The sequence below is a fragment of the Heptranchias perlo genome, chromosome 3 (genome assembly GCF_035084215.1).
Source record: "Heptranchias perlo isolate sHepPer1 chromosome 3, sHepPer1.hap1, whole genome shotgun sequence".
Taxonomy (NCBI): Eukaryota; Metazoa; Chordata; class Chondrichthyes; order Hexanchiformes; family Hexanchidae; genus Heptranchias; species Heptranchias perlo.
The window spans coordinates 76183079-76198029 of NC_090327.1; the positions used below are offsets into that span (position 1 = coordinate 76183079).

At 41.1% G+C, this 14951-nt stretch overlaps 1 protein-coding gene across 1 annotated transcript in view; it reads right to left on the reverse strand.

Annotated features, from left to right (window-relative positions):
- Positions 1-7309: 7309 nt before the first annotated feature.
- Positions 7310-14951, reverse strand: part of slco5a1 (solute carrier organic anion transporter family member 5A1) — a 183976-nt gene continuing 176334 nt past the window's right edge. Inside the window, exons 9-10 of the mRNA XM_067975894.1 lie at positions 11243-11307; positions 7310-8567 (exon numbers count right to left, since the gene is read on the reverse strand). Coding sequence (XP_067831995.1) covers positions 8110-8567; positions 11243-11307 — 523 coding nt within the window. The 3' untranslated portion in view covers positions 7310-8109. The remainder of the gene's footprint in view (positions 8568-11242; positions 11308-14951) is intronic.

The following is a 14951-nucleotide window of genomic DNA, read 5'->3' on the forward strand; positions in this document are numbered from 1 at the left end:
AGTGGTAGGTTTTAAGGAGTGTCTTAAAGGAGGAGAAATAGACAGAGGTTTCGGGAGGGAATTCCAGAGCTTAGGGCCTAGGCAGCTGAAGGCATGGCCACCAATGGTGGAGCGATTAAAATCGTGGATGCGCAAGAGGCCAGAATTGGAGGAGCGCAGAGATCTCAGAGGTCACAGAGAAAGGGAGGGGCAAGGCTCATCTCTCACGGAGGGATTTGAAAACAAGGATGAGAATTTTAAAACCGAGGCGTTCCCGGACTGGGAACCAACGTAGGTCAGCGAGCACAGGGGTGATGGGAGAACGGGACTTGGTGCGAATTAGGATACAGGCAGCAGAGTTTTGGATGAGCTCAAGTTTATGGAGGGTGGCAGATAGGAGGCCAGCCAGGAGAGCATTGGAATAGTCAAGTCTAGAGATAACATAAGCATGGATGAGGATTTCAGCAGCAGATGAGCTGAGGCAGGGGCGGAGACTGTCAACGGTACAAAGGTGTAAGTAGGCGGTCTTGGTGATGGAGCGGATATGTAGTCAGAAGCTCATCTCAGGGTCAAATAGGACACCGAGGTTACGAATGGTCTCTATCAGCCTCAGACAGCGGCCAGGAAGAGGGATGGAGTTGGTGGCTAGGGAAGGGAGTTTGTAGTGGGGACCGAAAACAATGGCTTCAGTCTTCCCAATATTTAGTTGGAGGAAATTTCTGCTCATCCAGCAGTGGATGTTGGACAAGCAGTGTGACAAATCAGAGGCAGTAGAAGGGTCAAGAGAGGTAATGATGAGGTAGAGCTGGGTATCGCCAGCATACATATGGAACCTGACGTATTTTCGGATAATGTCATTCAGGGGCAGCATGTAGACGAGAACTAGGAGCGGACCAAGGATAGATCCTCAGGGGACTCCAGAGATAACAGTGCAGGAGTGGGAAGAGAAGCCATTGCAGGTGATTTTCTGACTACGACTGGATAGGAATGGAATCGGACGAGGGTAGTCCCACCCAGCTGGACGACGGGGGTAGGGGGAGGCATTGGAGGAGGATGGTGTGGTCAACCATGTCAAAAGCTGCAGATAGGTCGAGAAGGATGAGGAGGGATAGTTTACCATGGTCACAGTCACCTAGGATGTCATTTGTGACTTTGCTAGGGGCCATTTCAGTGCAGACTCTGATCTTGAGCATAAATACAGTTAGATATATCAAATCTAATGTGTGGCAGTTGGTATCATTGCATGGGCACAGAAAGAGGAAAAGTTGTGGTTAAAAGTCAATGAAAATGCTAGCTTTGATCACTTAGGGCATTGGGTCCTCTTTTTTGTTGTGGGCAAGAACTGTAACAAGAACTAAAATGGGCTGAATGGCCTTCCTCTGCCATATTTATCTTGTGAACAGGACACGTCTCTAGAAGGAAAGAAAAGAAAGACTTGTACTTGTATAGCACCTTCTCACATCTCTCAGAAATGTGCCAAAGTGCTTTCCATACAGTTAATTGCTGTGAAGTACAGTAACTGTTATGTAAGCCAACGCAGCAGTCATTACATTTGCAGTACGATCCAACAAACAGCAGTGAGATGAATAGCCAGTTAATTTATTTTTGATAGTGTTGGGTGGTCCATATCCGTTGCCAGGACACCAGAGCCCTAAAATTCCACGGGCATTCTACTGTTCTCCCACTTTAACCACAGCAGGAGTCCGGCATAACCCTCAGGGGATCAGAATGACTGGCCATTTATGTTGCATCCCTGGGTGTTCTCACTTCTCTGGCCGGAGTGAATGGAGGGAGAGCGGTAGAATCCTCATGGAAATTCAGGACTCGTAACAAGCCGGATCAACAATTTAGCTCCCATTTGATACTTTAATAGATTCCATAAAACCCAACTTAAGTAGAATACATCTTCTTGTTGAGTCTCCAGAAGTTAGTGGCTGTCAGTGTTTCCAGCTACACTCAGATTCAAAGCGCACAGCATTTTAATCATTTGTGTGACAAGCATAAAACACGACTTAAAGATCTTCCCAAGTTTTCAATTGTTTAATTCAAGATGGTCCAATTAAACATGAAATAATATTACACCACCTGTGTGAGTTTTTCTTCTTTTATTATTGACAACATATCAAGTATTCAATGTAAACAGGTTGTTAACAAACATGATGTTTACAGATGTTCCTGATAACAAAAGGAAGTGATTAAAGGCTTTACAATACTGTCATTATTACTGTCTTTGAAATAAATACATTACCAATAAACCAATTATTTAGAAAACTCAGATATTGACTACAGTATATTCCAAAAACAAAAGGACTTATAACAACCACTCACTTCCTGTATCTTTGCTTATCACAAGCACACCGCATATACATCCAGTACAATTGATGTGATTGTTTATAACACTGTTTTGAAAAGCACAATGTCGTTCCTGTTCTCGTTGAATTTTCCCACCTGTGGAGGATGTTGCTTCTGGTGGTAGAGGTATGTGGTTGGTTAAAAATGCCCATTCCAAAAACTGTATAAGAATTTACTTTACCTGCACTCAATGAATCTTTACTACTTTTATTCAGATTTTTAATCTAGCGAGTCGGTGAGGCTTATAGTGTGTGCTTGGTTAGCTGATTTTAGCCAGGACGGCGGTACAGGTGCTACGATTTACTCAGCACCTTGGGTGAGGGAGGTGAGAAAACCAGCCAGGTTCCAGGTCGTGGTTGCTATCCAGCGACCCCTGCTGGAAATGTCAAGTGTGCACATTGGGTCAAGATGGATTGGGCTCAGCTGTGGAGCCCTTATGGTTGAGTCCACTGCCAACATTCACTGCAATACTCAAACATGAATAATTGGGTGAAGTACCTGAGAGGAACAAGCACCCATTAAATCTCAGCAAGGAGTTACCAGCTTCAGGATAGCAGGGTATAGAGAACATTGGCAGAGCAAAATTGACAAAACAAGTAGGTAACCAAAAAAAAAACTAATTTATGTTTATGGAACAACATGCTATGGAATTGCTGGCACAGTCAATCCTAGGCATGTAATGCAGCCCATTGCTGTAGCCCAAGGATTGCTCTCTTTCTCAATCTCACCCCCGCCCTCTTGAAAATCACACCACAAAGAGATCCTCAATAAATTGAAGGGAGCCATTTAAAATACAATATAATTTGTCACCTGAAGTAATAATCACAATTAATAGTCACCTTAAGTAATAATCACTTGCCTTCAGCAGCCACTTTTCCCCAGTCCCAACTACCCAATCGTTCAGTTCAGAACCTGACCACAAAGGTAGTTACACTATATTTAGGGATTTATCATACCGTAAACCATTACTCATTCAACCTGGAGAAACACACACAAGTGAGCCAGAGGATTTCTGAAAATTTCAGATCAGTGACATTTTACACTCTACACGATAAAAATACAGCAGCATTAGGATTTGCTATTAAGCACAATTATGTCATTGTTTTTTGCTTATCTATTTCTTTACTTTTGAACTGCAGAATTTATATAAAAGAGCTGCTGTTGAACATAACATGTAGAATATGCTGTCTGGGGGGGAGTGTAATGTGAAATGTATGTCCATGAGTACTTTGCCCTGAGTGACTGGCTGCACCATGGGCCGAAATACATACACATCCCTACCATGTGATTCAATTTATCACATTCATACTAAAATATTTTTGAACTCAAAAGAACAGTTTAGATTTGGATCCTAAACTGGAGACTAGGAGGTGGAACACAGAGCGATGGCACAGAGACATGCAGTCACTCAGTCTCCTAAACTGCACCGCCATGCTGGCAGACCACGTCTGTTCCTGGGAGTCTGAAGGCAGAAGACAAATCCAAATGCTGTAGAATAGATGTTGGGATACACAAGAAAAGGAAAGAGAGGCAACTGGGACTTTGTAGAAGTGAGAGCTGGGAGAAACAGTGAAATGTGGCCAAGATAAAAAATATTTATTTCAATATTGATAATAGAAGGGTTATCGATGATGTAAGACGAACTGGGTGAGAGTTGCTGCAATTAGCAGTAGGAAGTCTTGGCAAACGTTAAGTACATTTTGAGCTCACCAGCTGTCTTTCACTGTACAATTTCAACTGAATTGCCAGCTACATGCCTCCCTAAACTACATCCAACTAACTTCTACAGTGCCTACCGATGTGAAAAATATCTCCAACCTTTAGAAGCCATACCAGTGTGACAGTGTACAAGTTAAATACTGTTCTACAAGGTACATCAAAGAATTTGACACAATTTGTCTTGGATAAATTACAATCTGTGTAATACTGCATGAGACCTATCCAGGAAGCTGCCCATCATAAGGAAAGCAAACTGAAAAAGTGCATGCAGCTGAAACGGCAGTAAACATGCATGCAATATTGTGCTTCAATATTCAAGTATTTCAAAATTTTCCTGCAACAGTTATGTCATTCTTATAACAAAAAGGGAGGTGCAATTATAAAAGAACTTTGGAAATATATTGCACGTTCCAATCCAATTGTTTTCTCTGCTATTAAGTGCAATTAGAGTTCTTATTAAATCCTATTCTATTTGCTCTGTATTCAGGTTAAAAATAATCGAGACACTGTTGATAAGTAACAAAATACAGCAAATAAAGTGGTTAAATATATTTACTAGTGGGCAGTATTCAAGACTGACTGTAGTGTCCTAAATGAAATAGCTGCAAAGAGGAGACCAAAAGCAACATGTTTACCAGTTCTTGCAGACTTTGGGATTTGTTTTCAATCTCACTTATGAAAATCAATACATTTCAGCTCAGTGTTTGCTTTTAATACAGTTGAAAGATATATTGCTCTATGCACTTTTGATAAGTACCTTGGATATGTAACACTCACAGTAATAACTGACTAAAACTACAATTGATCCTGATCTAAGCCTAGAAATTGCTATGGCAATATTAGCTGACAAATGCTTAACATGCTCATATGGCATTCCTCTGTTAGAGATGCTAAACAATTTAAGGTAAACCTGTGTTAAAACAGTGGACAAAGGGATGTAATTTCCACATTTTAAGTGTTGATCTGCTAAAATAACAAATGGTCAAACTTCTAGTGATTACCCATTTGTCATCCTGTTACTTGTAATATTAAAACATTAAAATATATATTAGTAAACAAAACTTTGATCTCACATTTTTGTGTTTAAAGAAACACTGGCCATGACAAAATTCATGGCAAACTTTTTCCTTGTTTGTTTATAAAAACATGATGCTATAATATGAACTGTATTAGAATGCATCGTCGTATTACTCAAGCTGACAAAAAAATTGCCAAATACTTTTAAGAAACCAAAAAACATTTAATTTAGCTGAGAAAATACTTGAAACCAGTTAATGATCACAGTGGAAATATTCTGGAGAGTTCATCACTTCTGTGGCTATCCATTATTTATTCAAGACACCTGGGAGAAGGAATTGGATCTCATTGCACCCGTTTAAAACAGGGCACAACAAAGGCCAATTTCAGGGACCAACGTCCGACCCGATATTGGGTTGAGCCATTTTCAGGCCACCTAAAACAGGCGTTAAACCCTTTACATATGTAAATAAGGGCCCTAATGTCTGTTTTGGGCTCGCAGTGGGAAATTGGACATCGCAGAGCAGAGTAGGAGCTGGGCCTTCAGATTCTTCAGTGGCTGCGAACAAATGGTGAGTTTTTAAAAACATAATTTAAAAAACGTTCCTGTGGAGCCAGCAGAAGGGGTGCTCCTCTCACTCCACAGTATCCCGATTGGTAACACCCCCCTCCCACCACCACCTTTGCCGCTCCAATCCCCTCCAGGACTCTGCTTTGGGCTGCTGGCAGCAAGGCACGTGGCCCGAAATTCATCGTTTTAAAATGGGCGAGCTGCCTGTGGAGATATGACAGGCAGCTTGCCCAAATAATGTTAATGAGACCTGAGGTCTAATTTCAAACCATTTCAGGCCTCAAAAAGGGCCTAAAGCAATTTTCATCCCATGGGCTCTGGAAAAGCAAAAGCTATAAATCCTGGCAGTTATGCTGGGATCGTGCCTGTCAGTGACTTCTGGCACTGCCCCCGCCCACCACCCCAGAGTTTGCAGGATTCGTGGGAGGGGCACTTTATTTGCATGTAGCCAGCAGGTGCTGTGTTAGAATATGTTAGAGAGCAAACCTTGCTCCACAGCAATGGCTGGGAATTCCAGCGCCTAACCACCACTGGGATGGGGGTGTTGCCCAGGCATGCCCCCCAGGCTGGAGATCTCATGCTTTACCCCCATAGCACCTTGAGTAAGGGGGCCTATCCTAACATTTTTTAAAACTCTGTCTACCTTCGAGGGTCAAGGTTCTGTCCCTGGCTTGGGCCTCCCTGGTGGTGTCCATTTCCAGCCTTCTGGAGACCACCTCCATTGTTACACTAAAAGTAGAGACTCATAGGGTAAGGAGTCCTCGCCTCTTCTGACATGGCTGGCCTTGTAAGGGACAGGCGGAGGCTCGTCTTCTTACCAGGCCGACTGGGATTTCCTGACAAGTATCAACACACAGTGTATTTTCCAAGCTGATCCGCTGGACTTGCAGCGGAAATCTGCTGGAACATCCGAGGGAATTCAGCTCCAGGTTTGCTATTTGTACAAAACTAAGTCTCAGTGTCAGGCTAACATCAATGAGACGGATGGTACACATGGGTAAAGCAGAGTAGATTAGCTACAGCAGAACAGTCTGTACCCATTTCCATTTACTTCTACAATCAGCATCCTTCATTTTGTTCCGCACAAAGTAACCAGCTGGTATCCTATAGATCCCACAGTATCCACTTATATAAAACACAGAAAGATGCTCAAAATGCACAGCAGGCCAGTCAGGATCCTGAAAAGAAAGTCAGGTTATTATTTCAGAACCGCTGAAAGCTCATACCTGAGAAGTTAATCTTATGCTTCATCTTTACAGATGCTGATGAATCTGCTATCTATTTCCAACGTTCTGTTTTTATTTCCAGTTTACAGCACTTACTGTTTTTTCTTTTTACCTGCACAGTGTCCACTTATTCATTCCCCAACCTTTTCCTAATATTCCCATTATTTCCAGCATTGGGTGGCATGACAGTACTGAGTGTTGGAGCACTAATGCTTAGTGTTGGAGATTACAGGTTTGATTCTCAATTCTGAGCAAATGTACTGCTTCTCAGAACTGGGTCATTACAGCCATGCCTACTGGGCTATCAAAGGTGGGCATTGGTAAGATCTGGAACTTAAGCCTGCTGCCCACCCTCTCCATGGCAAAATCACAAGATCAAGCCACGTCAATGTTACAGATATCGGAAATGAAAATAGAAAATGCTGCAAATACACTTTTTTCAGGTTTCCAGCATTTGCAATCTTTTTGTTTTACCTTTACAAAGATTTACTATCTTGCAAAATGTTTCTCAAGATTTTAAATAATTATTTTTTAAAATGGTCACTTGATAATACTTTATTAGGCCCAAGTTAGAGACATTGGGGTAGATTTTCAACTTACCGCCCTGGCATTAAACTGGTGTTGCAGGTTGGTCGCCCCTTATAGAAACCACCATAGAGGTGAAAATCAGGCGGGTTCCATAATGGGTGGCCCATATTCAATGGCAGTTTAATGCCTCAGCACCAAGTTAAAAATCTACCCCCCCCACTGTACCTTGTATCAGCCTGCAGCTGAAACAAGCAGAGATTTCTAACACATCAACTAGAACAGATGAGAGTAGCATTTAATTAAAAAAAATATAAGAAAGCTTGTCAAAACAAAATGATTTCTCACTTACATTGATGCTACATTCGTCTCCCTGCTTGTTCACCAATTATCTCTGGGACTTATTCCTCAAAATACCAACTTTAAATTGACTCAAGAGCACGAGTGCAAATGGTCACTCCATAAGATTAAAAATGATATAAGGTATCTGAGAATTCTAATCTCGTTGAGGTATCCAGCCCTGCAGCATGCTGTGTACTTTAATCTTTGTTTCTATTGGTCAGTGTATGTCATTTCTTTAAATTAAAAAGGCACAGGTTTTGTTGTTTATCTGGAGAAACTTCCCAAAGGGCGCTTTTGTTAAAGAACTAAACTTCAAAACAGCCATCAGTATTTGTGTTTGACAGCTAGATCCCTAAGACAGCATATATATCAATTCACCTAAATGTCAGCTGTCATATCATCCAGTGTGTTCTTGGCTGTGTATTTTACTGCTTCCTGGAGTGGCCCAGGAAATGTCTGTGCTAGATGCTGGATCGGTCCAGACCGCGTTAGGTATTCACTGCGTTCAGCCTTTGTTTGAAAGGTAGGACATGATCGAGTCCGTGCATTGTTGTGCTGGGTCCCTGGGTTACTGATCAGCTCACTGACAGTGCTTATGGGCGAGGCTCTCCGTCTCCACCTTTGCAAGTGGTCTTCTTTATGTTTGATTGAGAACCAGGCTAGAAAAATAAAAATAAAGCCGACAAACTTGAGGCCCGCTGCCAGTCCAAAGTAGACAAATCTGAATGATGTGACATCGTATTCCCAGCAGGAGCCAATAACACCACATTCCTGTTGCCAAAGCATGCAGGTTGTGTCAATCACAGCCCCAAAGTAGATTGGAGTCGGAATGTAAGCTGTAAGAAAACAAAAGCTTATATTCATATCAAGAAACTCATGTAGGTTGTGGAATTTATTTTTTATAAACATTTACATAATGCATATACTTAACTGACTTTAGAAAAATAGCTGATAACAGAATCACAAAGGAGCTTTCAATCTATCCTGAGACATTTTGATGGATCTAATTAGACAGTAATCATACTACAGGTTGACTAAAATGTACTGCAACAATTAGTATGTTCATTTGATGGGCAGACTTTCATAAATAACCAGTGCAGAAACCAGTATGGTGTAACTTCACTAAACAGAAAGGGGCTGAATCTTACTGTTCAGTAATGTCTACATGAGGCTGCTGACACACTGCTGCTTTCAGTGTCCCAAGTTAATTAATAGCTTGCTTCCAAACAACTTAGTTTCAGAGGGGTTCAGATCATAAGTAACCTCATTTGCATATTATATGTATGTTTTTAAACTTTAAATAAAGCATGCCAAAAATATAAAGCAGTGTTTAAAAAAAATGACTGGTACATGTTTGTCTATAGTTTGGGCACTGAAACATTCAAAGCTTTGCTTTTTATGTGTGCAATTTTTAATCTCAGGTTAGGAGAAGCAAGTGTAAATTTAACTTTAAGGAGCTGGGAGCCGCATCTAAAATTGTGCTGTAACGGTAATGAAATGTGTCATTATAGAATTATAAATAGCTGCAGCCTCAAAAAAACAACTGCTGACTGCTGTGCTCAAAACAATTCGTACACAAATTATTCTACTGGAATAATTACATTTGTATAGTGCCTTTATTAAAACATCTCAAAACACTTCACTCAAAGAATTGCTTTTGAAGTGCAGTGCCTGTGCCAGTGAAGTCTAACAAATAGCAATGGGATGAATCATTTTTTGATGGTATTTGGTTAAGGAAAAAATGTTGGCCACGCCCTGGTCTCTGTTCCTCTTCAAATACGGCTGTGGGACCAACCTTTAATACCCACTTTGGCTTATGTTTCATGTGAAGGACAGCACCTCCAATAATGCAGCAGTCCCTCAGACTGCATTGGACTGTCAGGCTGGATCATGCCTTCAAGTACTGATTGGGGGCTGGAACCACAGCCTTCGGATCCAGAAGCAAGATTTTTACCAAATGAGCCAAACTAGCATTTATATATGGCTTATAAAATCAGTCGACAGCTAACCAGACTAACATTAAACACACAGCTCAGTTCATGCACCTGTTAACAAGCACTGTGCAGCAAGTTAAACTTCATCAGGAGAAAATGATCAAGGTCTGGGTAGGGCCACAAGGGTTCTGTTTACATTTTCAAAAATGATTGATCTTTGAAATAATATTTAAATTCAAATAGTTTAAATGATCATATTCCCTAATATATGATGCAATGCCATTTGTTTGACAGATGATGGCACTGTTGTAGTGCACAAACACATGGATGATTTGTACCTTGTCATTTCTACTCAGTTGCAGTTCAGATAGTAAAACACAGAATTGTTAACAATTTCAGAAACAGACTAATTAAACTCCATGAGGTAGATTTTCATCTTTACCACCTGGGCGTTAAGCATCACCTGGGTGGAGTGCAGGGTGAGAAATCAAGCGCTGGGGATTACACACTTTTAAGAGGCGCCTGATATTTCTTTCAGTTGAATTAATGGATGCAAAAGTGGGCAGCCTCCATTCGGGGTGTGCAATCCTCCCAAATCAATTTTCCTCTCTGTGCCCTGCCCAGGCGATAATTAATACCCAAAAGGCAAAGGCGGAAACCTACCCCGAATAAACAAATACATACTCACAAGTTACAATTCTGTAAATGGACATAATTGTTGATGGCCATAAATTGAACAGGAAGAATTCATTATTTCTATGCATGGAGCAATAATGGAAGTGTCAGCTAAACCTTTCTTTATTTCTGTTTTCCTATTGAAATATTTTTACCACATCTGGCCGGAGAAATGGGGGGAAGTGAATTTCCATTTTTCCGGGGTTCTGTGGCTCTTCCAGTGAAGTTACAGTGGATGAGTGGGAAACTCCGCGCAGAAAGTCATCTCCATGGTATCCAAAAGTATGATGGTACTGAATCAGCAGTCACAGTTGGAGCATATGCCTACATAACAACAGTCACTTCACTCCAAAACTAACTTATTGAGTAAACTCTGAGACATTTTGATGACATGGTCAAGTGCAATATAAATGCAAGTATTTCCTTTGGTTTTGTTTTAGGTTCAGGATTATACGGTGACTTGGGCCTTTTCAGCCTCTGCCAATGCTGCGCTGTATCAATTAAAAAATCTGCCAGAATAACCAGTGAATGAATCTTCTTCCAACTTTGCTTCCCTCATAATGCAAAAATAAATTTGCTTTCAGTTAGGAGCCTCCCCAAGATGGTTGAAATGGATAATTCAGCATGTGTGAAATTGTAAAAGCAACCACAGGTTTCAAAACACCATGACACAATGCACTGTCCTTCAGTGTGCTCCCTCATTGTTCAGCACCATTCCACCCCCGAGTCTGAACTAAGCAGAACTAATTGGATTAAGCCAAGAAAATTGAGGATACTCATCGAGGGGCATTGTTGGTGTTGCATTGTATCAGTTAAATTGTGTTTGTTAAATTTTTTAAACATATATAACTTTACTAAGTATTCACTTCCAGGCTATACAAAGCAACAACCTAGTCACTTACCAAGGGTTCGTAAGAGAACAAATTGCATACCTAACGCAAAAGGTCTCTCCTGATCTTCTACAGACCTAAAATAGAGAAGTATTTAATTTAATTTGTTCAATTATGTAGTGAAAAATCATACTAGTGTTGAAAGCATAACGACATTGTTTTTTACAGTCCATCTCTAATCCTCAATTGACAGCACAGCCCCACACTGTGCTGTTGATGCACAGCTACTGAAGGCTGCTTTATAAAAAATCACATATTTCTCCTCCACATTTTTAAATGGTCTCCGCCATTCCTGCTTTATACCTGAGGACAGGGATGGGGACAGAATATTTCCTCACTACTTTTTGGACATTGCTTCATCAATGCTTAGGACTTCTCCCTTTTCCCATCAAAATAGAAGTGGGAACAAAGTGTGTTGCTAACTCCCTGGACACATTGAATGTAAAGGCTGAGATGTTTTAGAAGACTACAGTTTAGTAAAAATGTCACTTACTCACTGAAAACAAAAATAACCCTGGGGGCTGCATGAAACCTATTATGCCCTATGTGTGAGCAAGGTAACTAATTTCCTATTTATCTCCCTTCAGTGCAACCTAGGATGAAAATGTATCCAAGCATCTATTTACAGCTGGGTATGTGTGATCTAGTATCAGACAGTAACAATGTGGCTGGGCGTACAGAACCAAACTGAACCAAATGTAATTGTGCCCAAGTGACATACCAGACTATAAATTGCAAAATCACATGCTCCAAGTAACAATTACTGGCATCCTAGTTGAAACGAGAGATTAGTGGGCACAAATCAAGTAAAAGAGATTCACGATTCCAGCATTTTTAAATATTCATTCTCGGGATGTGGGCGTTGCTGGCAAGGCCAGCATTTATTGTCCATCTCTAGTTGTCCTGAGAAGGTGGTGGTGGGCCTTCTTCCTGAGCAGTTTGATACAATTGAGTGGCTTGCTAGGACAGTTAAGAATCAAACACTTTGGTGTGGGACTGGAGTCATATATAGGCTAGACTAGGTGAAGACGGCTAGGTTCCTTCTCGAAAAAACATTGGTGAACCAGTTGGGTTTTTATGATAATCCAACAGCTTTTTTTAAAAAACTGATACCAGCTTTTTATTTCCAGATTTTTAAAACTGAATTCAAATTCTCAAACTGACAAGTACACGACCATAGGTAGCCAGTAATTGTCATTTTGAGAATTCTGACTGTCAGTTGATATAGAGGATAATAAATAGCGTAGCTGTAATCTAATAATAGGTGTTCAGGTGATAACAAGACCACAAGTGAGGTATATGAATGTCATTAGAACCAGAAGGCTAGACACAACCTTGAAATTACATAACTTTTTTTATTCGTTCATGGGATGTGGGCGTCGCTGGCGAGGCCAGCATTTATTGCCCATCCCTAATTGCCCTTGAGAAGGTGGTGGTGAGCCGCCTTCTTGAACCGCTGCAGTCCGTGTGGTGAAGGTTCTCCCACAGTGCTGTTAGGAAGGGAGTTCCAGGATTTTGACCCAGCGACGATGAAGGAACGGCGATATATTTCCAAGTCGGGATGGTGTGTGACTTAGGAGGGGAACGTGCAGGTGGTGTTCCCATGTACCTGCTGCTCTTGTCCTTCTAGGTGGTAGAGGTCGCGGGTTTGGGAGGTGCTGTTGAAGAAGCCTTGGCAAGTTACTGCAGTGCATCCTGTGGATGGTATACGCTGCAGCCACTGTGCGCTGGTGGTGAAGGGAGTGAATGTTTGGGGTGGTGGATGGGGTGCCAATCATGCTTTGTCCTGGATGGTGTCGAGCTTCTTGAGTGTTGTTGGAGCTGCACTCATCCAAGCAAGTGGAGAGTATTCCATCACACTCCTGACTTGTGCCTTGTAGATGGTGGAAAGGCTTTGGGGAGTCAGGAGGTGAGTCACTTGTCGCAGAATACCCTGCCTCTGACCTGCTCAGCTGTTATTTATATTACGTACCAGATAACTTCTGCTTTCAGCCACCGTGCTGTACCTGGAAGCTGTGTTAGATCAGGAACTCATGGATGTGTTGCATATCACCAATTACAGTCAATTTTTGTTAGCATGTGGTTGCTGTGCTCTTGTTAGTGACTAAGCTGCTCTTTTCTCAGTGTTAGATTCCAGTGGTTTTGTTTCTTTATGTAATACTTCTTTAATTAAACTGTTTTATAATTCTATTGTGGGTTCCATGCTAAGCAGCTGAGAGTAGAGAAGGCAAACATATAAAGAGAAGAGTAAAAGGTAGTCATTCATGTTTACAGATAACCTGTAGTTGATTACTAAACAATTGTACATCCAATAAAGATTTATTTAATTTTTAGTACTTAAAGTAGACAAGTCATTTCTTTACATTTTAAAAGTGTGTGCAATCTACAGATTAAAATGAGTTTTCTGGTGCACTGAGAGTTACACATGAACTTCATTTGCATCTTATTCTTGTCTTCAGTGTCACACAGACCTGAAGCCAGGCATAGAGGAGACCTTTGCATCACATGTGATAATTAGCGTACTCAATTTGGAGCACTGTGATATCCTATAACAAATTCCATGAATGTCAACACTGCTGGTTTTTGAGTGGTTCTGAGTGAGAATAAATCACCTGCCCTAATTAGAATATGTGAAATTTGAAGACAGAATACAGCAGAGAGTGGCTGGTGTCCACTTTGATTTAAATAATTGCACATGTTCCTTCTTGAGATTCTTAAACCTGAATGAGATTAAATGTACTGATGGTGCAATCATTCACCTACAGTGACCTGGAGCCCTTCACTGCCTGGTTTTCTTTCTATCCATTTTGTGGCTGGCACTCACCAATCCCTTGTCTGGGTCTTTTGTTTGGGTCCCGTGCAGCACTGTTGTTTATTCCCAGCTAAGAGCACTGTTAAGGCTCCTTTCAATTACCCATACAGTTTGATGACAGAATGTTACCACCCCCAAAGACTTGCTGCTTCTCAAAGATACACAACTTCAATAAATAATTAAAGAAAAAAAACACATAGATCAGCTAGGGAAATTCCCATGACATTGCTCACACACTTATTTGGATGGGGCACTGAACTCTCCCCACTGTTGAGATGGCTAATGTTTATTGCATCATTAGGAGTTGGTGCTTAGGTCAGGGTACTGGAATTTTTAATGTTTACTTCATAGTAACAGCGCGTTTTTTTATAATATGGCGACGATCTTGTGGTGCTGCTAATGGACAGAAATAAAAAAAGAATTGTGTGTGTGTCTCTCTTCTTGTAATGTGTCTCTGCTTTCTCCCACTTGCTGCCTTTGCTGAGACTGCTCAGTAGCACGATCACCGCTCAGTAGCAGGGCAGAACAGCTGACACTGAGAGGCACTGATAATACAGGTATGTGTGGAACCCGGTAAAATTGAAATTACAGGTCACCAAGCTTGTGCATACACAGAGCAGAAAAAACATCAGGAGTGAGGTAATGCTGAAAAATCCCAGCTCTGGAACAAAGCAGAAGACAAGCCCGAAGTACCTAACAGAGGGGTAACCCGAGCGAGGGGAAATGGTTCTTGATCCTGGAAGATGGAATGGGTACGATTATGGGTATGTTAGATGATTTTTGTCCAAAAATTGTTGAATTGCTTATATTTATTGTATTATCGATTTTATTTTTAGGAACATTTGATGGGGTTAGTGAGGAACCAACATGGCTGCTGAAGGACTGTGAAAATTATTTTTAAGGATGTGT